This window comes from Rhinoderma darwinii, chromosome 8 (assembly GCF_050947455.1).
Source record: "Rhinoderma darwinii isolate aRhiDar2 chromosome 8, aRhiDar2.hap1, whole genome shotgun sequence".
In the NCBI taxonomy this organism is placed as follows: Eukaryota; Metazoa; Chordata; class Amphibia; order Anura; family Rhinodermatidae; genus Rhinoderma; species Rhinoderma darwinii.
Genome location: NC_134694.1, coordinates 92,876,705 through 92,904,670, shown reverse-complemented (window position 1 = coordinate 92,904,670; position 27,966 = coordinate 92,876,705). Strand labels below are relative to the sequence as shown.

Below are 27,966 nucleotides of genomic sequence, written 5' to 3'. Positions count from 1 at the left end.
AGTTTCCATTTGCTCCAGTTAATGGAGTAAGTATCTGGCCTCATGTTAGAATGTGAATAGATCATAACAAGATTTGTCTTGGGAAACTTCGTGATTGAACCTCTGAATGTTATTTCTGATATTACCATGTGCACAATTTCAGTCTTCTCTATGCCCTATGCACCAATAGTGGTAATACAGCTGCTTAAGTTTGGGACCAATGATACTACAGATGTTCTTTCTGTAGAGTTCATAAAAAAACTGCTATTTAGCCTGTCTGATGTAACAGGCTTCACCTTATGAATCCACCAACACCGGCATTCGGCTTGAAGAATTTTCTTATCCCAGCTTCCCTCCCTAGGATTTGGGGTGATCAATTAGATGCTCGTAAGGTTTATAGTACTTGGTTCCCTGTTGTGGACCATCTGTACATGTCGGGAGATGGAGGGAACCCTAGAATTTAGTATGTCATTGACAAGGTCCCTGATTCGGCAATAGAGACTCCCGTTTCATTTTCCCTACATAATCAAAGGGGCATCCACATTTTGCCTGATGGACCACGTCACTTGACTTGCAATTAATGAATTCTCTGATTTCGAAACTTTGATTTATGGAGGAGCTTGAAAACATCAACACTACTTTTACTTGATCACAGGCAAGACAGTTACCACAGTGGAAGATACAGCATGGATTTCGTGACAACCAAAGGCTTCCTTTTGTATACAATCACTCTGGGGTCATTTGCTTGTCTAAAGAAGGTTTTCAAATCTAAATAGTTTCTCTTATTGTAGAGGTATTGGCCCTTAGGTGTCATTTTTTTTAGGGAATATGGATAAGCACTCACCCACCTCAGGAGACTTGTTTGCTGCTGTTGCTTTTCTGAAAACCTAAGTAGCAATGTATCCCCGAGGGCAGCATTCAAGGTGTAGAAGAATTTTTCTTGTGTTCCCGACCACAGCTTAAAGATGTTGTTTATGAATCTCAGCCAGAGGCAGATGGATTCATGCCACTGGCTGAGACCCTCAGAGAATTCGACACTGGCCTCCTATTAGCCCAGGAGTAGATGAGTATAAGTAGGTGCACATGGACTGCTTATAGCGGTGCCCCTGAGCTGGTGGTATTAGTGACCATGAAAAAGAAAACAATTCCAGGTTAAGTTGAACTTGAGTCGATCTACTACAAATGGATGGTGTTATAGGAATAGCTCAAAGACAAAAGACAGATTTCCCTCTCCCCCATGCTGAACGGCTGATGAAGATGTCCCATTCAAGTGGTGCCTTGCTTGGCCCTGATCACGGTCATTATAGTTCCTTTATAAGCAGGATTGTATAGGTGCTTTTATTATAATGTAGTTCTAAATAAAAGCTATGTTTTATCTTATTCATTCGTTAAGACTTACACATTCTTTGTTTACATGCCAGCAGCGATGACATGCTGTACCGATCACTGGCATCAGCGGTCATGTTCTCTAATTACTAGTATAACTCCAGTATAGCAATTCGGGCAATGTATGGCAGCAGGGAATGTGTCTCTGCATAAGTCTGTTCTACCCCAGTGTGAGCAGTAATGGTGGCTATATTGGTTGTCATCCCTGATTTCATTGAAACATGTATAACAAAAAATGTCAGAATAGAATTTTAAGACAGAAGAGGAGGACTCAAGTAACTAGGGCTAAACATAGGGACAAAGCATGATGTAAGAATGTGGGGATGAGCCCCATTTCACAAGGAGTCTCTAATTTTGTTTGCATTTTATACATGGTGCCAGAATATGATGTATTTATGATGTGCACGATCTTTTTAAAATGCATTGTGTTGTCGTTATATTTATTTTCTCTTCTCCCTAGGGGCTGGAGGTGTGGAGGAAGACATATTGTGAAGATGGCCCATATGCAGTGTTAGTTTTTGCTGTATTACATTGTGCAATTTATACTTTGTTGGTATTGTACTGGAGATTGGATTATGCAATGGTGGCTGCAGTGGCGGAACTAACACTATATCAGCCATAGCGGCTGACACGGGCCCGCAGCATCAGGGGGCCCGTGTTGCTCAGCACATAACTTGCCAGTGGTGTTGTAGCACCAGGCATTCGGGGGCCCAGATGCCCGATGCTAGCAACTGCCACATTCAAACGTATCAGCGTCCTCAGGACACAGATACAATTGAACATGTTAGGCCTGGAGCCTATAAGACGCTGGGACAGGATCCCTGCGCAGGCCGGCGTGATGACGTCACTGGATCACGCTGGGTCTCGTGTCGGTATCTCATAGGCAGAGAAGCGGAGTTTGTAGCGAGAACAAGGTTAGGTGGGTACAAGTTTTTTTTTTATTTGTTTTGGGCTGTATGGCACGATCTACAAGAGGAGCTGTGTGGCACGATCTACAAGGGGGGGCTGTGTGGCACTGTTTACAGAAAGGTGTCGGGGAGGGGGGACCCAGTCAAAGGTTTGCTATAGGGTCCAGCCTTTCCTAGTTATGCTACTGGGTGACTGTTTTAGCTTTAAGGTATTTGGTGCCAAGAGAAACAGCCCAGACATAATGTTAGTTAGGTTGGATTGCTGCACCATAACAGTGTTGGGGATGTGACAAATCATGGCTACGCTGCATTCCTCATGCTGCGAGTGGCATTTTGTACATAAAAGGCAGCTGTTCCTACCTAAAGGGTTGCACAGACTATGGCCCATTGAGGGAGCTAAGTGCTGCTGTTTGTATCGCAAGACACAAGTGAGTGCCATGAGTGGATCCAGAGTTTCGGCTGGTGATGGGCAGGAGCCTCCCAGTGTGTGTCCCTGTGTTGGCAGATGACGTTCAGAGACTCCCAGTGAGAGACAGTGTGTGATTTGCAGGTGAACGGCTGGAGCCTCCATGAAAGTGAGCAACTCAGAATGAAGAGGATGTACCCCGGTATAAGTCCTGCATTTAGAGCAATCAATGCCTGAACTAAGCTGAGACGAATTTGTACCAGATTTTAAGAGACTGTGCCCCTCGTGTATCCTCAGAAGTCTTTTGTTGCGTTCTGCATGTGGCAGTGTGTGAGAGTAACGTCCAACTAAGTGGTTTTTTTGCCATCAATTCCTGCTCTCTGGTTCAGCTTTCCACAACTACCCTGCACATTGGCTTACATTATAATGTGAAGACTGCCTAACACACGTGTGAAACTGGCCTTAGAGGGGGGGGGGGGAAGAAACACTCCCTCTGTTCTGTCTAAACATTGCCGAGTGGGGCCCCCTACAAGATTTTTTTTTTAGCACCTATGGTTACTTGTTGCACCCCATTGAGTAACATTACTTATTTGAGGACCCTGTTTTTATATGTCTTCTGTATTCTGTTGTTCTTGTTGAACCAGTCTTCAGTTTTCTCTCAGGTAGTATGTTGTGTTTAGAATTGAGGGCACATACAATGTTAGGACCCCCCTCGCCAATGAGAGCGATTGAATCCCACAACACTAATTTGGACATGAGTTGACGCTAGGCCATAACAGTGGATGGAGTTACATGTTATCTGCTCTATGTGTATAGAGCCCCTTATAGTTCCTGGTCCTGCAGCAGCTGCCACCATGTCATTAGGAGCCTGTACACTTTATTATATGTTGGATCATTAGCCAAGTCTAGTTCTAGTTCTGGGTGGCAGCGATCATACTCATCATGGTTACTGTGTAAGAAGAAATCCAAACAAAAACACCACAAGAAAAATGTTTTTAATGATAATTTTTGTTATTGGAATAGCAATAAGCAACATTGTAATTGAAATATTACGGGTCTTTTAATAAATTAATCAAAGTTCACACGGACTCTCAGGTCAGCCCCACAAAACTTGCTGCAGTCATTCTTACAGGTCCACAGCTCTCCAAGGCATTATGCAATAAGTGATATTTTATTTCACATATAGCGAAAAGTAGTAATCCAAAAATAGGTTTAACGTTTCGGTCTATACATTCGACCTTCTTCAGACATGGATTACGTACGTGGATAAGGATATGTGGCTCTTGCGACCTCGGTCGCTGTTAAGTAATGGTGCCATTACGTTGGCGTGGAAGCCTACTCACGCACCCTTGAAACACGGAGTGCTGCGGGATCAAGAAAGTACCATTCTTAGGGTATGTGCACACACACTAATTACATCCGCAATTGACGGACGTATTTCGGCTGCAAGTACCGGACCGAACACAGTGCAGGGAGCCGGGCTCCTAGCATCATAGTTATGTACGACGCTAGGAGACCCTGCCTCGCTGCGGGACAACTGTCCTGTACTGTAATCATGTTTTCAGTACGGGACAGTAGTTCCACGGAGAGGCAGGGACTCCTAGCATCGTACATAAGTATGATGCTAGGAGCCCGGCTCCCTGCACTGTGTTCGGTCCAGTACTTGCGGCCGAAATACGTCCGTCAATTACGGACGTAATTAGTGTGTGTGCACATACCCTTACAGGTCCACCATTGTTGAGAGCCACCACTCTGAGGACTTATACCTGATGGTGGAAAATAATAAACCCCATGTGTGTGGCGATCGGATATCACCCTGGATCACATCCATTCTGCTGCATATTGCTGTAAATCTTTATATAATTATATTTTTTCACCTTCCTCTGGAGTATGTATTAGAGTATGTATTAGACTGTAAGCTCTTAGGAGCAGAGTATATATTGTTCTATTAGATTGTAAGCTCTTAGAAGCAGAGTATATATTGTTCTATTAGACTGTAAGCTCTTAGGAGCAGAGTGTGTATTAGACTGTAAGCTCCTAGGAGCAGAGTATATATTGTTCTATTAGATTGTAAGCTCTTAGAAGCAGAGTATATATTGTTCTATTAGACTGTAAGCTCTTAGGAGCAGAGTATGTATTGTTCTATTAGATTGTAAGATCTTAGAAGCAGAGTATATATTGTTCTATTAGACTAAGCTCTTCGGAGCAGAGTATGTATTAGACTGTAAGCTCTTAGGAGCAGACTATATATTGTTCTATTAGATTGTAAGATCTTAGAAGCAGAGTATATATAGTATATATTGTTCTATTAGATTGTGAGCTCTTAGGAGCAGAGTATATATTGTTCTATTGGACTGTAAGAGCTTACAGTCTAACAGAAGCAAAGTATATATTGTTCTAAGAGCTCACAATCTAATAGAACAATACATACTCTGCTCCTAAGAGCTTACAATCTAATAGAACAATATATACTCTGCTCCTAAAAGATTACAATCTAATAGAACACTGGATATTCTACTATTAAGACTCCAGGATATATCATCGCCTGTCTCAAGACCAATCATGCGACGACGAGGGCTTGTATAAATGCTGATTTTCGATCGTTACCCAATGTAAACAAGGCAAAGATCAGCTGACAAACGAGCATAGTCTTATTTGTTGGCTGATCGGATCTTTTATGCGGCCAGAAAAATGGTCGATAGTTGACAGCACATCTCCCTGTGTAACAGGGATTCGGCACCACAAATCTTCAGCAATTTCCAGTACAATGCATGTGGTTAGTTTTTAAAACCATAGCTACATGTAGTGGAAAAAAAATCTATGCCGAATTGAGGGCTTGGAGTGAATTTTCACTTTTACACAGCCATGCATAGGGTGAAATCCCCACTAAATCTGCTTCAAAATCTGCATGTAACACATGCAAAGGTTGACGCGAATTTGCTTTTAAATATGCTATGGAAAAGTCGGCAGGATTAGCAAGGATGCAGCAGAAATCCGCACCATAAAACCCTCATAACACAGGTAAAGGGTCCCTTTAACATTAATACATATCACCTCCTGCATTATGTATTAAAGGAAAACACAGGATTCCATACTGGGATTCCTGGCAGCAATATAAACTGCAAGTACTTAGTCACCCCCTATTCTAACAGGGCCAAAACGAGCTGACAACAGAGAATAAAGCAGTGTGCAAATAGATTTATGTTACAAATAAATAAAGCGCAACTCCTTTGTGTCGTACCCAATCAGTGAGTAATTTAAAAGACACATTGACGAGAAAAGTTCTGGTCATATTAACGGACCGGAGCAGTGATCACAAGTGAATTTCAGTATTGGAGGGATGCACAAATAGACCTCCGATTGTGATATCGCATAGTGCTATATAAATCTATATCAATGCATATGTTATTTTGTTATTTTTTGTGTCTCTATAATTTTTATAACTATACATCAAACAGAACAAAAACAGTCGGGGGCATTCACCGCAAATCGAATCGTAACAGACAAATATAGTCCAAATATTGCCATATGTCGAAAAAGAAAAAAAAAAATAAGAAAGGAGTAAAAGGGAGGGAGGGAAAGAGGAAAGGAAGGGGGAAAGATAGAAAAATGAGGGTCAAATGTCTTCCAGGCAAAATGAACCTAAGAGATCGTCCCAAGATATCTGAGCCATGGCTTATTTTGTTATTTTTGGGGGGTGGCAATCTATATTTTTAGTTTACTCCTCAGGCATGTTTTACAATATAAATGTTTTTACAATATGTTTTACGTGTTTTACAATATAACTAGTCCGCACACCAAGTGTTTCATGCTCATCTTACTTATGCCTAACACCTTGTGTATGGCAGTCTGTGTGATTCATCTAATGTAACTACTTTGGATTATTTTTGCATAATTCCACTGAATATGATGTGTTATTACGATTTATCATTATTGCATGAATATGATGTAGACACGAGTTCCGTTTGATACGCACTATTTAAGTCTTTGTATTATATGCTCTAGTATATAGTTGCATCTTTTTTGTTCTAAAATTAATAGGCCAAAACAAAACTTTCTACACCTTTAATTGTGAATTGTTATGTCCTGTAAGCTCTTACTGTTTGGCCCAGTCCAGCAATAGAGTACACCTGGCCCGCGACATAGCTGGGGTGGTGGGACTGGTGGTACATGTGCCTTGGCTGTTGGGTGTCAAAAAGCCACTTTGCCTTGACCGGGATATTTGGATATGGAAATAGGGTCGTGTACTGGATCTTTGCCCTGTGTGAAGGAAAGCTTAGCTACAACACTGGACCAGACCCATGCTCCTGTTTATCCTGCATTCAGCACAATGGTGGGAGTGATATACTCTTTATGTGTACATGTACCTCAATTTGCAAAGTTCAGTAAACATTACTATTTTCTATAACTGTATCATCGAGTATGGATGTTGCAATTCTTGGTGTCCTTACTGCAATAGACCGCCATCTATTCTTGTTTTTAGTCTAGGCTTGAGTCAGGCACGTTAAATAGCTCAATGTAAATGAAGAATAACATTACATACCGGCTCATGCCAGGTACAGAAGTGAGTCAGAAGTTTACATGTAGCTTGTGTCTCATTATCTGTGAGGTCATGGTTTTCCATTACTTGTATAAGCCAAGTTACAGTTAATTTATGGAAATGTTTATTATGATGTGCATTATGTTCTTGTCATCTGTTTTAAATACAACTCTTGCTATTATTCTAATATTCAAGAAGGCCCAGCTGCTTTCCATTGTGGTGGGACCCCTACAGCACTGGTCATACACATACAACACATCAGTACTTATACTCATAACGCAGGCATCATGTTGGATTTGAGCTATGGAAATGTCCTCCTTGGATTTGGACTATGGAAATGTCCTCCTTGAATTGACCATAGTGACTACCTTGAAAGGGACGCTCCCCAATCATATAGTACTTATATTTCTTACAGGGACAAATATAAATCTCTTTTAATGCAATAGATGGAAGCGTTATTGAAAATCCAGTAGATTACTAGTTGAGGTCATGGATCAAACCAGATCATCAGTTTATTTGCGAACTTGGCAGAGTCACATTGTCCATGTTCCAAGCTCATGGGGATTGGATTGTTAGCTTGACTGATCACTATACATTGTAACTGCTATATAAAGCTTATTATTAACGTCACAAATTGAAACAGCCAAGCCAAGGGGAGAATGGAGGTCAAAGGCTGATCATCTTCAAATTACCTTTGGAAAGTTATAATAAATCCTTGTCAATCGATAATTTATATATAAAAAAAATGAACAGAATTTTAGAACAATGATTCCAATATTTAATTCTATAAATGTCTATGAATTTTCAAGGGAAAAATCTGGTTTGCTTGGGCCAAAAACCTGCCACAGTAAATTAAAGACATGCCAGCCTATAATATATCTCTGAACCCATTCACTCTATAGCATTACTATTGATAGGTGCTTCCTGTAAGCAAACGACAGCTCATATATCAAATGGCAAAGTGTTTTTAGGAGAGCATCAGGGAAAAAGCACACAACACAAAGACTCTTGTAAAGCTAAAAACCCAACTTAAAATCAAAATGATGATAAAGTTATTATCCGCTTTGGCCAATGCCTTTTTGTTGGAAGGGTATAGCCCTGCTGAGACCCTCCACAATCAGATATCTGTGAGGGAATCTGGAAGCAATGCTACCATAAGGGAAATAAAGCATAGCACAGTTCTTATTAAAATCAGTGGACTGCATAATGGACCCTCAAGAGCTAGAGACGCCCTACTTAGCTGTTGTCCACTCTGGTTAATAGATGAGAGTCCTGAATGGGAAACAACTTTTATTAACTAAGAATTCCTAAGGCCTCATGCACACGACTGTGTTCAGTCCGTGATATATGTCGGCCGCATTTCCAGGACCGGAAACACTTCAGGGAGCCCGAGTTCCTAGCATCATAGTTATGTATGATGCTAGGAGTCCCTGCCTCTCTGCGGAAATACTGTCCGGTACTGAAAACATGATTACAGTATAGGACAGTATTTCTGCGGGGAGGCAGGGACTCCTAGCATCATACATAACTATGATGCTAGGAACTCCGGCTCCCTGAACTGTGTTCGGACCGGGAAATGCATCCGACATAAGATACGTATATCATGGACCAAACACTGTCGTGTGCATGAGGTCTAAATAGGATATTTAAAAATGGGTCTTCTAAACCAGACAACTAATGTTCATCAAAATCTGGCATTGGGATATGATATCGTAATTACTATACTGACAACTGGAAAAATCTTCTTGTTCATTCTTCACAAGAAAAGTTTTCACCACTTCTATTCAATATTAATTATAGAATTATTGGCTATTAAACACACTGAAATCACTTCATCTGATCAGATCATTTACACCCAACTTCTGCCAGTTTCACGCTTGTAATATGGCTGTAACTTAGGGTACGTACTACAGGCACAACACTTGAGCCCACCTCGTGTCTACTGAACTTAACATAAATCACCATGGGGTTTTGATATGGTGATCTGGGTTAGTAGAACAGTGGAAGGTTTGAATGATGCGGCTGTAATACGGCCCCCAAAATGCGTCCATATTAGAAGTGTAAAACTGGCCGTGGTAGATAATTTATTACATGGTTCGTCTGCTTTCAGATACCCCTTTTCTCATGCCTATTGAGGGGAGTACCATTTCCACTTTTGCTAAAACCAAAAGACCAGCACAGATTTTGGTACTGAATGATCAGAGTTATATTACGTGAATGGATGTTTATTACATTGGCCTCCCTGTCCTACTTGGTTTTGCTTCCATTGCAGCAAAGTTGAGCGTAAAAATTGCAATTTGCCGCCTATTAGATATCAATGGATTCTGTGTCATAACATTAAAAGTGAAACTGGGAATTCATCATCACTGTTCAGGAAATTGGGGTGGAAGGGAACATCCCTCCCCCACATTTCGAATTTTCAATTTCTGAGATTCCGATCATGCTTCCCTCCCCATATAACAATAGCATATCTCGTCTCCATAGCAAGGTAACCACTGATTGTAAGCTCTACTGGGTCAGGAACCAATATGTATAAATGTATTCTCCACACTATGATACAGGATATTTAAGTGTTCTATAAATAATAGAGAATGAATGAACACCAAGAGACCTGCACTAAATCGTATATTTAACGATAATTTAAGTAATAATTTCAAGTTCAGGTCATTTTTTTTAACTTTCAGCTTCTTTAATCCAAAATTTCACAATAAGGTCCAGTGAGTTTGTACACCACAGTATGTAATGGTCTAATAGTTATCTGGTACCAGGCTTATCTTCTTACATCCATAATGTAACAGGTCTTGTGATCTAGTATGATCGCACGCTCTGAAGACCACTATCAGTTCAGCTGGGCCTCCCGCTTGGAGGTGATTTACATTGGCAGATTAATTTCTTATGGCCAAGACATGACAAGATATATATTCTGTTAACTAAGACAAGTTTGCATTCCAGAACATAAAAGCACAGAGAGTAAGATAAGCTGTGAACAGGAATGTAACAGATCCCCTCAAGTCATAATTCATTAAAAGTCCACAAAATGTTCAAAAAAATAGGAAATTTCATGCAACTGTCAATGGAATGAGTCATCTCTGTATTTAAAGGGAATCTATTGTCATCGAGCTCCATTGGTATTAATATCGCTCTATTTAGAACACGGGATAAGTGATTTTCAGTGATAACCTAGAGCAATGCTGAAGATGTGTGGGTGCTCTATAGGTTGGTGGGGGTCTGAGTTCACAGATTCTCTTCTGACATTCACTGTAATGTGTCACAGGATGATTTTAGCTAAATTCCTCATTTAAAGTGGTTGTCCCATCTAGACTTATAATGTAGCTGCCTACACAGAGGGTTCGGCTTCTCTAATTCGGTGCGGCTGCATATTCCTCGCTCTGGTCGACTCAACGCAACCATGTATTATATAATATTATGTAATACATGAATGTATTGAATGTGTCAGAGTCAGAGCTGCTATTTGCAGTGGCCCTTTGCTTTGGTTAATAGGGGGTCCCTTCTCTATGATGTCCATAATGTCCTAGTAGGGCATATGGAAAAGGGTTGTTCAAATAGTACAACCCCTTTAAGGCTTCGTTCACCTCTGCGTCAGGGCTCCGTTCTGGCGTTTCGTCGGAGCTTCCCGTCATTACGGAACCCTGACTGAAACAAACGGAAACCATATATTGCTTCCGTCAAAATGACGGAACTCTTGCACAACTGAGACAAATGGAAGCCATTTGCACCGGATCCGTCACCATTGAAATCAATGGTGATGCAAACTGAAACCTACGGTTTCCATTTGTTTCAGTCAGGGTTCTGTTCTGACGGAAAGCTCAGACGGAACGCCAGAATCAGGGGCATAACTAGGAAAGACTGGGTCCCATAGCAAACTCTTGAATGGGGCCCCCCAGGCGCCACACGCAGCCCTCCTTATAGATAGTGCCCGCTGTAGATTGTGCAATACAGCCCTCAGTAGACAGTGCTATACAGCCCCGCCTGTAGACCGTGTCACACCCCACTTGTAGATAGCGCCCCCAACCTCCCCCTAGGAGATAGTGCCATACAGCCCCCCTGTAGATATCGCCATAAAGCCCCCCTGTATATAGAGCCATTCATCTCCCTCTGTATATGGTGCCACACAGCCCCCCTCCCTTGTATATAAGGCCACACAGTCCCCCCCTTAGTAGATAGTGCCACACACAGACCCCTGTAGATTGCGCCACACAGACCCCTGTAGATAGAGCCACAGCCCTCCCCCTTGTAAATAGTGCCATACAGCCTCCCTAGTAGATAGTGCCACACAGCCCCCCTTGTATATAGTGCCATACATCCCCCCAAATAGTACAAGGCAATGGCGCATCCGAGAATGTTGTATCAGCCAGGGGGATGTCAATAAAGCATGGAAAGATGGGTTTGGAGGCAGGACTATGTGACCCCTCAGGATGGCGGCACCGACCTATGACCCTTTAATGAGTAATTCGCATATAGTGTGCGCCATTTTAAAAGTTTCTTTTATAGATTTTGCTGCATCTGAAAAAAAACATACATTTGGAAATATTTTCAGGTCATGGTGGTGGTTCAAGGGGTTAAAACTACCAGACAGGTTCTCATTAAATATACAATGAATTGAAAACAATTCCATCTGCCCTGCAATTTTGTTATTATAAATATATCCTATATAATTACAGCTCCAGAACCAAGCTCATACATATATACAGTACCACAGCCAAGCTCAGTACATAAATACAGCACCAGAACCAAGCTCTGACATATGGACTGCACAAGAGCCAATCTCAATACATATATACAACACTAGAACCAAGCTCTGACATATATGCATGACCACAACCAAGCTCAGCACATAAATACAGCACTAGAACCAAGCTCATGCATATATATATATATATATATATATATATATATATATATATATATATATATATATATATATATATATATATATATATATATATAGCACGAGAGCCAAGCTCAATACATATATAAAGCACCAGATCCAACCTCAGTACATAAATACAGCACTAGAGCCAAGCTCTGACATATATACAGCACCAGAACCAAGGTCAGTACATACATACAATACCAGAATCAAGCTCAGTACATATACACAATACCAGAATCAAGCTCAGTACATATACGCAATACCAGAATCAAGCTCAGTACATATACATACAGCACAAGAACAAAGCTCAGTACATAAATACAGCACCAGAACCAAATATACATATATACAGCACCAGAACAAAGCTCAGTACATATATACAACCCCAGAATAAATACAGCTCAATTTAGTGCAACCCCTGCCGTATAGGTTTGTACAGCGTAAAACTACAGATCCCAGCATGGCCCGAACAATGGTAAGGATATGCTGTTTCACCCAAAAAAAAATCATACCATCCATCATCTCGCTGCGAATCATACAGTGACTACAGTACTAATTAGAGGCAGAATACACATTTACATTAAAGGGGTTGACCGAGATTTAATGACTTTGTGTTAATGCTTGTCATTTATAAACGTTAACACATTTGTAATATACTTACATTTTCCAAAGTGGCCCCGTTTCCAGATCCTGCCGTGGGGTACTTGACGGGTGACGTCACTCTCTGCACTGGCTCTGGCCGCTTTATTGATCTTGAATAATTTTCCGGGTATACCACATGTCACTTGTGACGTGGGGTATATCGGCTTGTTCTGTTGAAACGCGCATGCGCGGCCCCTGCTGTTATCTCGAGAACAGCAGGGACCGCGAGAACAGCAGTGACAGTGCATGCGCATTACGGGCTGTGAAGCAGAAAAGCCCATACACAAGTGACGTGTCGTATACCCGTAAAGTAATGCCCTACATATAGTTTTCCCTATAGATAATGCTCCACGCATAGCCCACCTCTGTAGATAGTGCCTCATATATAGCCCCCCTGTAGATAGTGCCCTACATATAGCCCCCCTGTAGATAGTGCCCAACAGGTAACCCATCCCTGTATATAGTGTACCACATATAGCCCACCCCTATAGACCGTGTCCTACAAATAGCTCCCCCTATAGATAGTTCTCCACATATAGCCCACCCTTGTGTATGGTGTCCCATATATAGCCCACCCCTGTAGATAGTGCCCTACATATAGCTCCCCCTGTATATAGTGCTCCACATCCCCACATATAGACCCCCATGTAGATAGAGCCCACACTGTAGATCATGCCACTCAGTTTTAGTAGGAAAAAAACCCCAAAAACTTTACATACTCACCCTGATCCCGTTCCCTCGCCATCCGGTGGCAATGCAGATCTGCTCTTTCCTAAGCAGGTCTGCTGGAGCTGAACGACGCAAGCGGCACGTCGGTGAAAGGCGCTGATTAGCAGGGCAGAATGACTTGCCCTGTCAATCAGCGCCTTTCAACCACGGAAGCGGCGTAATGACATCATCGCGCCGCTAGCAGCGTTGAAAGTCATTGCCCCACCAATCAGCGTCATTGTATATAGACGCAGGTACAATTACTGCAAGAGAGGATGGCTGTCGCTAGCACCGGGGCATGAGAGGGCCCCTGCCGCCTGGCCAATAAATGTTAGAGACTTGGCGGCACGGGCACTGTAGTAGTGTTTCTACCGCTGTAGCAGCCATAGCGGCTGCTAGCGGCGCCACCAGGCATATGGGGCAATGGCTGCTACAGCGGTAGTTACACTCCTGGCCAGAACGGAGCCCTGATGCAGATGTGAACGAAGCCTAAGCTGTCATATAACATTATTGCAGGACAGGGAAGAGGAAAAAGCAGGGTTTAAAATGGGCGCGGACACCGCGGTAGTATAAAAGTATATATACGTTTATACTTGTTTACTACTGTGGAGTCGGGGCCCATTTGAAACCCTGCTTTTTTCTCTTCCCTGTCCTAAATTATTTAGCGCTCTTCTGCCCACGGACCCGCAGTTTGGAGCAGCTCCACCTTCACTGGATGATTATTCACCCTACAAGCACTTTACAGAGTTATGCCTGGAGGTGCACAACCTCTTCTGGTAAGTATTGCATTGTAATTTTTATCTACGGTATCACCTTGTATTTATGACACTACGGAGCGCTTTTCTATTTTTGTTATGTATAATGATATTGTTCATAGTTTCATTGTCCTATAAACAAAACGCACGTAACATTGTTTTTTTTTACACAAGTAAAAAAGCTAACGAAAATCAGTGAATGCTACAAATTATGATTGAAGATTAATCTAATATTCAAAAACTTATCTATTATATTTTCCTACTGATTAAACATTTCATGGGATTATATCCAACATTCGTGATACCACATGTGTAACAATTCCAGAGTCTTTCATAAGTCCTGGGCTTCTCCTGAGGTCCCATCAATGGGATATCATTACAGTGATACAACTTTTCAATGCCGATAGGGAGGAGTCTAGTGCAGCTTTGAGTGGTTTTAGTGCAGCACTGCAGTTACAATACAGACATATAGAAACAAGATGCCATTTGCTGTATCTGGACTGCAGGCAAATAAAACTACTATTGAAAAAAGCTGCGAATGTACTTACTTTCCAGCAATGTGTACAGAAGAGAGACCGTCTGCTGAAGACTGTAATACTTCTCCATTTCCAAAGCTGATATCCTGATAGTCTCCGGAGATGCCATGTCTGTCGTAGGTCAATGAAGATGTAGTGTGGTGCCAGGGACAGGGTCAATGCAGGATTGGCCCCATATCATACTGCAATGTCCCATGGATGGGCCCTTGAAGTGATACACAGGGAAGTAGATGACTGTGATCAATAGCTATAGATGGATAAAAATCCTTGTACAACTTTCCAGGGAGACCACTTGTGGTACTTGTTCCAAATAGAAATCAATGAAGCTTCAGAAAGGGTCACACATCATTGTATAAGCTTCTCATGGGCATCCAAAAAAAACATCTCCTAGTAGTACATTGCATCCACTAAGGTGCAGTGAGACTGCAGATCTGTCAGTGCCTGATAAAAAAAGGAATCCACACTGTGCCAACCAAGCCAGATGCAGATGTCCTCCTACAGCAAACAACCCTGTCTTCAAGGATCCTTCACGTACACCAGTACCAAGCCCTATCCAGCAAAGAATGTGACAGCAGCAGCTATTTAAGTCCATGCAAGTTGATCACATCAGTGTTAATGATAGCTGTGTGCAGCCAGAGCTCAAGTTCACTCCTCCCTCCCTGTAGTTTTTCCTGCCCAGAACCTACTATAATTGCTGCAAACTTCCCCGTCACAACCAATCAGCTGGTGCCCTGGCACTATAAACAGGAATAATGTACACACGACAGAGCTGTGTTACATATAAAGTCTGGAATGTGACACCCAATGCTGCTGCTACTGCTGCTGCTTCACTGTTTTTTTTTTTATTACACTGCTGTTCAGGGGTTAATCTGCCCATAAATACAATTTTTTTCTTAAAAAAGGGTAAAGAAATCAATATTTTTTATTTGGCACATGATAGTTTCAAATGAACCAACAAACGATGGTAGAAATTATTTTGTATAAACTTGATCAATTCAGCAGACAACCAAATCGGAGACACCACTAATTAAAGCAGAAAGTTCTAGTAGTATATAGTAGTATATTATATACATGTTCCTTTTATGAAGTCTCACGTAAATTTCAAGAGAATCGGTCATCCACATATAAGCCCTTGCTCACTTATTTGCTGTAAAGCTATGAAAACTTTTAATGCTGGTTTTCTTTTTGTATGTGTTTTGGCATACTAAATATTTTTCTAATATAACTTCATAAAAAATTGTATTTCATTTTAGTGTTGCAGCTTCTATGTATCTATTATACATAGAAGCTGCATAACGCGGTTGTAAGCCAAATCAGCTGGACTGGCGGCTCGGCTGACAGCTGCTCCTGTGTGCCTGACACACAATCTAACCCGAATACCAATCAAATCTAGGTTCATCAACTTTTACGTCGGACAATATGGACAGTGAAAACAAGCGCCGATCAACGAGACAGCTCGTTGATTGGTGCTCGTTTGCTCCTATAACAAGGAACAATGATTGGTTATATACGGAGATGAGCCAGCGTTACTACGATCGCTCGTCCCCATGCATTTTCATCATGTCGGTAGCACATCTCCCTGCCGACAACGATAATATTTTATGCTGCATAAAAGATGCGATCAGCCGATAAATAAGCATTTCCTCGTTCATCGGGTGATCGTTGTCCTGTTTACACAGGGCAATAATCGGGAACGAGCGTTCATATGATTTTATCAGTATTGGGGTTCGCATGACACCACTCGTGGAAAATGGTGGCCACCCGTGCCATTTTACAAATTAGAAAAAGGATCACATGACCTCGGGCTGGCTTTCTGATAATGCCTTGCAGGCAGCCTTCCCAAAACGCAATGCGGATATCCTCCCACTACCCATATATGTTGCGGTCACTTTCACATTACATGCTGGGTTGGCGTTAAAGAGCTTGAAATTTGTTGGATTTAACTTAGATACACGAATTTCATTGGACGACGTGTCTCTCACTCACTGCACAATGCTGTAATGGTTAAGAAGTCCCATTGTCACAATTACATCTAACTGTATTGTCTCCTTTCAAGTGATAAAAAATATGTCCTAATTTCGAATTTCTCTGACATAACAAGCAATGTACACCATGGGCTTGTAGAGAATGAGCATGTTAATTGAATTCAGTCACTGTGGGGCACTTTGATTTTGACGGGTGTAGAATATAACATCTCAGGCTGCTCCCAGTATGTATAGACTTTCCACCCCATTATTCACATTTATTTTTGGCAGATTGAGCCCTTAAAATGGTCGTCATGTATCACCTCCTCCCAGGCTTAATAGTACATTAGCTTTGTCACAGTTAACACAGTATAGTGTGATGATAAATCCAAGTACTGTGACAAATTAAAACCTAACTAAACTTAAAACCTAAAAATTCAAGTATGACTGTAGTTTACAATGGTACACCCCCTCCCCCATGTTAGGAGGAGGAGAACTGAGATATTTGGTGATGTCCCCATACTGTAAAGCTGTTTTATACGTCCCGGTGTCTGCCTGCGACATGGAAGGAATGCTGCAGAACACTGTTTCGACGGAGAACGATCAAAATGCATACCTCCCAACTTTCAAGTATTGCAAAGAGTTACAACATAAGCAGCGCGCGAAGCGGGCCGCAGGAAATTATTTTCCTGTTAAGTCACACCTCTAACCCGGGCCTTACACACCCAGTTTGGCCCTAGTTCAGTTATTACCCCACATCGTATAATGTCCCTATACTTCCCCCATGCAGCATATTGCCCCATAGTGCCTCACATACAGTATAATGCCTCCATTAGAACGCCACCAGTGTCTCTCCACATAGTATAATTCCCCCATAGTGCCCCCACACAGTATGATGCCTCTACAGTGGTCTCCATGCAGTATTATACCCACATAGTTGCCACCATACACTATAATGCCCCCATAGTGCCTCCCACACAGCATAATGACCTATAGCTGCCCCACACGCAGTATAATGCCCCATAACTGTCCCTATACAGTAGAATGTCTATTAGCTGCCCCATATAGTATAATGCCCCATAGCTGACCCATACAGTATAATGCCTCCTTAGATACCCCCATACAGTACAAGGCCCCCATAGCTGCTGCCACACATTATGATGTACCCACAGCTGCCCGCCATATCCAGTATAATGCCCCCATAGTGCCTAATAAAACAAATAAAAATACCCACCTAACCCCATTCCTTTGCTCCTCCGGGCTGTGCTCTGTGTAGCTTGGCGCAGACAGGCACGATGACATCCCTGCATCGCACCTGTCTACGTCAAGCCGCTCACGGCCAGCGTTACATAGTGAATGGTGGAACAGGGCGCTGACGGCTCCCTGCACCACCATTGGACTTAACGATCTGCGTATCGGAGGATGCAGATACAGTTGATACTAGGGAATATTACCGGCCGCCCGGGACACCGCCTGAAATCTGGGACTGTCCCACTGGATCCGGGATGGTTGGGAGGTATGAAAATATTCATTAGACCTGCCAAGATAAGCAAACCAGTGACTACCTTGTTCCCTTCATATTTCAGATATGCATGGACAACTAAAGCAGTTGTCCCATGTGAAGACCACACTAAGCATGTTGTCGCACAGCTCAGATTTCTGGACCCCTGTAATGGCAATTTGGGATGAAAAAGTGGGAGGTTGGGATATTAAGGATTATTGTAGTCACAATGCCGTCTGGACTGTAAATTAAATGTATTACTTAATAGAATGATTAAAAAGACATTATTTTGACAGTAGGTGTTTATAGACATTAAAGGGATTCAATTGTTGTGTTATTTATAGCACATAACAAAAATCAAAAAGCATCCTACTGTATGTTGGACAATTCTAAACATGCAATTGTTATGTGTGTATGGTGCTATTGGGCTTCTTGGATTTAAGTAAACTCTTTTAAAGGCGATGTAAACCTTTGTAGCCCTTTTTTCAAAATAAATGTATGTGTTTATATACTGATAAAGAAATATAATCAGTATAGTTTTTGCTAATAATCAATTGGCATTATTATATGCTTAGGCTACATATATGTATACTCTGGCTATGTATACTTTGCCTCTGAAACGTATTTTATAAAACCTTGCTCACTAAGGTTTGTTTTAAAACAGTATTCTCTGAATATTGGACTGTTGGTCTACTCATTCAAGGCCGTTCTGAGATAAGACTGCCAAGTTTACTGGAGACAGACCTGATATTCAGACAACATAAAGCTGGTACATAGAATGACGTGTTATTAGTACGCATTTCTTGTGTGGTCAATAACTTGTAAGACGGCTGCTTGATGGCACTTAGCCAGAAAAGACCTTTAAAAGGTTAATCCAAATATGAACCTTCAGATACTCTGCCTAAACTCTTGAGAGGACCTCCATGGTCAGGCCTTTCTTATTTTCTTACTTCTCTATTTCCCTCTAATTATTGTAAATTTTCTTTCTTAATAAAGCTTTCATTTAATTTCACCGTGAGACAAGAGGGTTTAGAATTTCCTTATCAATACATTTTTGCATTTTAATTATTTTAAAAAATATTTTGGTTTAGCGCTGCAGCTTCTATGTATCCACTTTACATAGGAGCCGCATAATACCGCTGTAAGGCGAATCCGTCAGTCAGCTGGACTGATGGCTCGGCTGACAGCTGCTCCTTTGCGCATCTAACACTGAATATAACTGTAAGGGTATGTGCACACGATAACGACCATTACGTCTGAAATTACGGAGCTGTTTTCAGGAGAAAACAGCTCCTGCATTTCAGACGTAATTGTTCGTACTCGCGTTTTGCGAGGCGTCAATTACGGGCGTAATTTGGAGCTGTTCTTCATTGGATTCAATGAAAAACGGCTCAAATTACGCCCCAAGAAGTGTCCTGCCCTTCTTTGCCGAGGCAGGCATTTTACGCATCGTCTTTTGACAGCGACGTGTAAAATGACAGGTCTTCGGCACACCCATTAAAAGCAATGGGCAGATGTTTGTCGACGTATTGAAGCCGTCTTTTCAGGCGTAAATCGAGGCGTAAAACGCCTCGTTTACGCCTGAAAATAGGTCGTGTGAACCCAGCCTAAGGGTATGTTCACACGCAGTGTTTTCAGGCATATTTCGGGGCGTTTACACCTTGAAAAACGCCTGAAAAAATGGAATCTGAATGCCTACAAACATCTGCCCATTGAAATCAATGGGAAAAACAGCATTTAGTTCATACGGGGCGTCTTTTTACGCCGCTGTTTTAAAAACGGAGCGTAAAAAGACACTCCGTAAAAAGAAGTGCATGTTACTTCTTGAGGCGTTTTTTGGAGCGGATTTTCCATTGAACACTAAGAAAAACGCCTCAAAAGCCTGAAAAGCTCCAAACTAAGGCTAAGTTCACACTGAGTTTTGACGCGGAAACCGCGTCGCTAAACTCGTCAAAAATGGCCCTAAAATGCCTCCCATTGATTTCAATGGGAGGCGTCGGCGTCTTTTTCCCGCGAGCAGTAAAACCGTCTCGCGGGAAAAAGAAGCGACATGCCCTATCTTCGGGCGTTTACGCCTCTGACCTCCCATTGACTTCAATGGGAGGCAGAGAAAGCGTATTTCGCTGTGTTTTATGCCCGCGGCGCTCAATAGCCGCGGGCGAAAAACGCAGCGAAAATCAGTGAAAATCGGCGTGCAGGGAGAGGAAAATCTGCCTCAAACTTCCAAACGGAATTTTGAGGCATATATTCCTCCTGCAAAAAACTCTGTGTGAACCTAAAAAGAAGCTTCATATTCAGCTTCAAAAACGCCTGAAAATCAGAGGCTATTTTCTCTGAAAACAGCTCCGTATTTTCAGAAGTTTTTTGTTAAGCGTGTGAACATACCCGAATACCGATCAAACTTAGATTTGATAGGTATGAGGGCTTATACGCAGATGGTAATCACTCGCATCAAGCCTGTTCCCAGTGCAGTCTACAATCTAATTTCTCATCTCACACACCAAGTCCAATTTGATATACAATCATTCAATCTGTCAGTATGTACCCCGAGGAATCCCATGTAAGTATGGTGAAAACATACAAACTCAAGCCAGATTTTGCCTTGGTCCATCCAATTGTAACGCCCATGGCCACGGACCGTCGGGATTACTCACCCCCCGACGGCTGCAGCCATGGATCTGAGAAAGCTGGTCCCCACCTCCTCAGGAGACGCCAACGCTCACTTCCGCTTCATTCTGCTGTGTCCCGTAGGGACCAGGGCCAGCACACGCACATGAAGAAAATTATTAATTAGCCCATACTCGCCCTGGACTATAAGAAGGGCCCTGCCCCTTCCTTCATTGCCTGAGTGTTGTTGTGTTTACCCGTGTTAATCTTGCAAATGGTTACCTGCTACCTATATCCCGTGCTACCGTTCCTGTGTCTTAGAAGTTGGAGTCGTGTTGTACCTCTGGTCAGGCCTGCTGTGTTTCACCACGCCTGGTGTCATCTGCCACGCTATGCAGCATCTGCCGTCTGAAGTACCATCTGTGCCTAGCCACTGCGACTGTCTGGACTATTCAGGTACCCTTGTACAGCGTCTTGATGCCTATTCCGTTCTCTCTCATTTGTTGTTTTACGGATTACTGTTTTGTGTGGGTTGGCGTGGCATGTAAGGACAATTTTTCTTTTCTGCCTGTGGTGGGATGCTGATAATGTGTAGATGTAGTTACGCAGTGCCTTTAGGGGAGGGAACAGATAAAACACGTGGGGTTCTGGCATTAAAAAGGAATTTGGCTTTGCAGGTGTACGGAGTAGCTCCGGTTGCAACCGCATACATTGCTGAGCGGGACGGAAGCTGCACCCAATGCCAAGAATGGCAGAAACCACATAGAATTGCCAAGCGGAGCGAAAGCCGCGGAGTACATTGCCAAGTTGGGCAGAAGCCACATAGATTTGTCAAGCTGGGCAAATGTCGAGGAATACATTGCCAAGGAAGGCAGGAGCTGTAGAAATCTGTTTGTTGTGGGTGAGGCACAACAAAAGGGAGTAGTTCCAGCCAATTGCTGTTTATAGCATCATGAAACGCTATGAGAGTGCCTTTCTGTGAGAAGAAAAACCGTGACCTCTGTTCTGTTGTTGCCTGGTGTTTCGCCAGCCCTTAGAGCCCGGTACACATTATTGGCCTAGTCTTCAGGATCTGTTGCAGGGACAGTCAATTACTGACATATGCTTATTAGTGGTTGGCAAATAAAGCGGTGTAAGTCAGCCTGAGGGAGACTAGAACAGAGGCAGCGGCCGAGGTGACCGCCCACAGGCTGATCAAGGCCAGGTAAGGCCGCCGGGTACCATGCAACTGCAAAAGGTGAAAAGATAATCCGAAGAGCAGAAGATTCACATGGAAAGGGTGGCAAGACAGATGATGGCTAGGAAATAGGGCATCTTGCGGCCAACTGCTATTTATAGCCATCTGAAGTTATAAAAGAGAGTGCCTGCTCTGCCTTCCTGAGAAAAACCTGTTTTGTTGCAGCATTGTTGTCCATGACCTCTGTTCAGTTGTTGTCCAGTGTTTCGCCAGACCCATGGGTCCATTACATATAGATTTACAGACAATGTTAAAGGGATGGTACAGGTTTAGAAAAACGTGGCTGCTTTGTTGACTCAAAGCTGATTATACGATATTACGGAAAACATTTAGTTCTGCCACTTTAATTAACCACCGCTGTGATAAGATTCAGTTAACTCAATGCGACACTGAAAGTGTATACATTTATCTAATTCAATTATCACTTAAGTAGGTTTTTCTTCAATTCTGGAAATAGTTCAAAGACAATAAATGAGTCCAGGAGTGATTTGGATCAAGTCACAAATGAAAGACATTAAGTAAAACGTGAAACAAGCCAGATTCTTAAAGAGGACATGTCACTTTTTCTGATTTATTTCCTTTACCCGATATATTTTTATTTTTCCTGAACTTCTGGAATTGTCTATTCATTGCATAATTACAATACTATAGCATATGAGCTCCCAACTGTTCAGCTGCCGGAAGCCTCCACACATGAATTTCTAGCATAATTGGTGAAAAGCGTCTTCTGAAGAAAATAACATATAAAACTTCTTTCCTAAAGGTGTTTGGTCATATTTGAAAGCAAAATAAAAATGTTTTATTTTATCATCAAACCCTACTCAATCTTTTAAGATAAAACTGGTGCAACAATTAGCTTTAAGTTGCCTTGTTAGCATACTTGTTACCATTTGAAGGAACAATTCAGGAAAAACTGATACACTGTTATAGGGGGCGGTGCATGACACAAGGATTATGTTTTGTGTTCTTTGAATCAGTGTCATGCACCTCCCTCCTGTAGGACCTTCACTAGGCATAACACACTGTATACATTTTGCCCAACCTGTTCCTTTTACTTTTCTCTGCATGCTGCAATATATAATTTATCCCTGCAAAAAGTTAGTTTAGCAGATCATAGTGAACTTGTTCATAGAATAGAAAATCCTGATCTACAATGACCAAGCTCACTAATCTGCTTCCCAACCTGAAGTTCACAAGAATAGCACCAGCCTCTGTCTTTCAAGTCAGTCATCCTGAAACCTTCTTTGTTTGAGGTTTTCTTAACCTGTGTACACATAGACCTGTGCCCAGTGTAAATAAATGCGCTACCTGTAAGGACAGCCCATATGTATTCACACTTTTTACATACACATTCATAAAGCACAGTTGGTCTTATTATAGGTCATCAATATATTATTTCACCTTTTATGTGTATATTTTTTTTTAGTACATTTATATACACTTTGTTTATTCTAGTTTTTACATCAATAAATAAAACATGTTATTGTGAAATAAATAAATTACATAACTTCATTTGATAAATATATTAGAATACGAAGTATCAAATGGAGCATCAATAAACAGAATCCTTTTAATTCCTTCACCTATCGTCACCACCCTAATCTCACCCTGAAAAATAAGTAAAATAAGTAACCTGGAATATGAAAGAGATTCTAATCTTTCATGTCACTAGGAGCGTCACAATTCTAGCTGTGAAACAACTGGAGGTATCACTAGTTGAAAACACAGTCTGGAATTGAAGAATGTATACAATATGATCACTCTGTGTTGCTGGGCAGGGAAGGGGGAGAACCTGTATGCTGATTGGACAGCGTCATACAGAAAACATTACACCGCCCAGAGTGAAAAGATAGAGTAACATTATAAAATATTTAGAAAAATGCCCATAACTTCGTAAACAAACATTTTTGAAACAAAAATGACACTAATTATCAGTATAATTTTGCCTATTAGATTAGTTAGGAGATAGTGAATTAATAAAGTAGTGACAGATCCTTTTTAAGATGCTCTGTGACCACCTGGGAAATGTAAACATTTACGGTTTTCTGTAGTGTTAATGTGTTCTTTGCTTTGTCCTATTATCTGAACAGTTAGATTGATTTTAATTGGTGTATGTAAATGGCCAATTGACCTCATCTGCCAGAAAACTTGTAACAAGCGTCATATGTTTTCCAACAATCACCGTGGTTATTGTTCATTATCGTAGCATGTAAATGTTGATCTAAAATACTCCATTATGTGAAAATAGGTTTCATTTTTGAAAAAAAGATGGTAAAAGGATAAGGTTTGGCAACTGTGTGTGTTCCTCCTGGTATAATCTTTCATTTACAACTGTAACGTACCTTTACTGCAGTCTCCTACTTGCTTATTACGCTTTCCCAAAGAAGTTAGACCTCACATGGACTCTTGATCTTTCTGTTGGTCTTTGTCTTTGTGCAACCTTGTGAGTTTTTCTTATTAACTGCTATAACTGTGTGTATATATATATATATATATATATATATATATATATATATATATACACAGTGAAGGAAATAAGTAATTGATCCCTTGCTGATTTTGTAAGTTTGCCCACTGTCAAAGACATGAAGAGTCTAGAATTTTTAGGCTAGGTTAATTTTACCAGTGAGAGATAGATTATATTTAAAAAAAAACAGAAAATCACATTGTCAAAATTATATATATTTATTTGCATTGTGCACAGAGCAATAAGTATTTGATCCCCTACCAACCATTAAGAGTTCAGCCTCCTCCAGACCAGTTACACGCTCCAAATCAACTTGGTGCCTGCATTAAAGACAGCTGTCTTAAATGGTCACCTGTATAAAAGACTCCTGTCCACAGACTCAATTAATCAGTCTGACTCTAACCTCTATAACATGGGCAAGACCAAAGAGCTTTCTAAGGATGTCAGGGACAAGATCATAGACCTGCACAAGGCTGGAATGGGCTACAAAACCATAAGTAAGATGCTGGGTGAGAAGGAGACAACTGTTGGTGCAATAGTAAGAAAATGGAAGACATATAAAATGACTGTCAATCGACATCGATCTGGGGCTCCATGCAAAATCTCACCTCGTGGGGTATCCTTGATCCTGAGGAAGGTGAGAGCTCAGCCGAAAACTACACGGGGGGAACTTGTTAATGATCTCAAGGCAGCTGGGACCACAGTCACCAAGAAAACCGTTGGTAACACATTACGCCGTAATGGATTAAAATCCTGCAGTGCCCGCAAGGTCCCCCTGCTCAAGAAGGCACATGTACAGGCCCGTCTGAAGTTTGCAAATGAACATCTGGATGATTCTGAGAGTGATTGGGAGAAGGTGCTGTGGTCAGATGAGACTAAAATTGAGCTCTTTGGCATTAACTCAACTCGTCGTGTTTGGAGGAAGAGAAATGCTGCCTATGACCCAAAGAACACCGTCCCCACTGTCAAGCATGGAGGTGGAAACATTATGTTTTGGGGGTGTTTCTCTGCTAAGGGCACATGACTACTTCACCGCATCAATGGTAGAATGGATGGAACCATGTACCGTCAAATCCTGAGTGACAACCTCCTTCTCTCCACCAGGACATTAAAAATGGATCGTGGCTGGGTCTTCCAGCACGACAATGACCCGAAACATACAGCCAAGGCAACAAAGGAGTGGCTCAAAAAGAAGCACATTAAGGTCATGGAGTGGCCTAGCCAGTCTCCAGACCTTAATCCCATCGAAAACTTATGGAGGGAGCTGAAGATCCGAGTTGCCAAGCGACAGCCTCGAAATCTTAATGATTTACAGATGATCTGCAAAGAGGAGTGGGCCAAAATTCCATCTAACATGTGTGCAAACCTCATCATCAACTACAAAAAACGTCTGACTGCTGTGCTTGCCAACAAGGGTTTTGCCACCAAGTAGTAAGTCTTGTTTGCCAAAGGGATCAAATGCTTATTTCTCTGTGCACAATGCAAATAAATATATAATTTTGACAATGTGATTTTCTGTTTTTTTTTTATTTTTATATAATCTATCTCTCACTGGTAAAATTAACCTAGCCTAAAAATTCTAGACTGTTCATGTCTTTGACAGTGGGCAAACTTACAAAATCAGCAAGGGATCAAATACTTATTTCCTTCACTATATTATAATTATATATATATATATATATATATATATATATACATACATACACACGAAAAATGTCTTCTTTCCTACTTTGATTGCAATTTGTCCCCTGCGTAGGGGTTTTATACTATACATCTATGCTTGTTTATGCAATCTTGCAATAAATCTCTTTGAAAAAAGAAAGTTTTTTTTCTTGTTAAAAATGGTTCAATCCTAAGAAAGTGTGTGTATAAATCACTATCGGAGACCAATCATTAAGATAATACTATTTGGTCTCAAACCCGCTGGACATAGACAGGAGATGAATGTTTAATGAAACTGAATATCTCAACTGATTCGTCTGTCCGTTAGTGGGATTTAAGATGGCCAGACTCTAGAAACTTTGGACGGCTGATTTAGCATGTCTGCTGTCGCCAAAAGTTTCAAAAATGGTCTCTAGATATCTGTGGAAAGCTTGACATCCCGTGTTGGATTTTTTTGGTCGTTGTCAGGTGTAGTATTTGAAAATTTGTAAAGGCTAAGACAACAGATTTGCACCTCATCAATAGAAGCCCAGACCAGGCCATGGATCGAGGCAGAGATCAATCGGCATATTCTTGTTTTAGCTTATGGCGTTGTCAACAATCTTCACAGACCAACCGTGAATGGCAAGTTATTCGGAAAACGGACGTCTTAAATCCCTAATGTACATTTCTTAGGAAGCATGAACCAAAAGTCTACCCAATGCTCAGTGGTCTAGTGTTGGTGAATCACTAGGTCACATATAAGCATTAATAAATTTGCATTAAAATTTTGACATGGATATTTAACTTTACTAAAAGCATTCCTTTATGTTAAGAACTCAAACCTATTTTTTCTTGTTGAGACTAAACTTTTCATCCATACATCTCCTGCTTCTTCTGACCACCTGCTTGAATCTCTCATATGTTCTGAAGTGGTTACAGGAGGTTTTGGCTGCTGTACAGCAGTATACAAAGTCACAACTCACAGACTACTTATAACTTAATGAGAAAATCGGTTCCACTAGTTACCTATAGGGCTGCAAAAGAAATAAATTTGCAATAAACATCAGACATAACAATAACGGATATTGGCGGAGAGGAAGTTGAAGTAGTATGAATAAAATGGAGGTAAGCGGAAAGACAAAACCAGAAAAAATATGGAAATTGTATTTTTTATTTCAATAAACATCAATATAAAATAGCTTGCAAGTAGATGACAAGTTTAAACCCGAGCATTCCAAAATTTTTAATTTACATCCAATGGTTATAGCATATATTTAAGTATAAAACAGGCAATTCTTAATATGAGATCTTCATTAGCGTTAATAAACAAAGATATCATCAGTCAGCTTTCCTTTTTAGAGCATGTTCACACAGTAACATCCATGCAATTTTCCTTTCATGTAAAAATTATAAAATATATGAAATGTATGGTCACATGCAGAGGAGGGCACTTATCTACTAACCCCCCCCCCCCCCCACCAAATATAATTGTAAGTCCTAATACTGGATCTACTGTATAAGAAACAGCCAATTGTGTAATTATAAATTTCTAAGTCTAGATTATGATATTATGGGGTCATGATAATCTCAGATACAATGCTCAGTAAGGTCACTCTAGAGTATCTGCATACTGTCAGAAAATAGTTGTAACTATGACCTTATTTGTGTTCAGGATGCTTTAACATAACCGAAGAGTCCTATTACATGGCCCGAAATATGCCGTGATGAGCACCAATCAATGGGACAGATTACTGATCATAGCTCCTTGTGAAAGGAGCGGCAATCATCAATG

General features: G+C 41.3%; 1 protein-coding gene across 4 annotated transcripts in view; it reads right to left on the bottom strand.

Annotated features, from left to right (window-relative positions):
• Window positions 1-15,353, bottom strand: part of MCF2 (MCF.2 cell line derived transforming sequence) — a 100,619-nt gene extending 85,266 nt beyond the window's left edge. For all 4 annotated transcript variants that reach the window (XM_075835894.1, XM_075835896.1, XM_075835898.1 and 1 more), the window contains exon 1: window positions 14,767-15,353. In XM_075835894.1, the coding sequence (XP_075692009.1) occupies window positions 14,767-14,863 (97 nt within the window). In that variant the 5' untranslated portion in view covers window positions 14,864-15,353. The remainder of the gene's footprint in view (window positions 1-14,766) is intronic.
• Window positions 15,354-27,966: the final 12,613 nt, after the last annotated feature.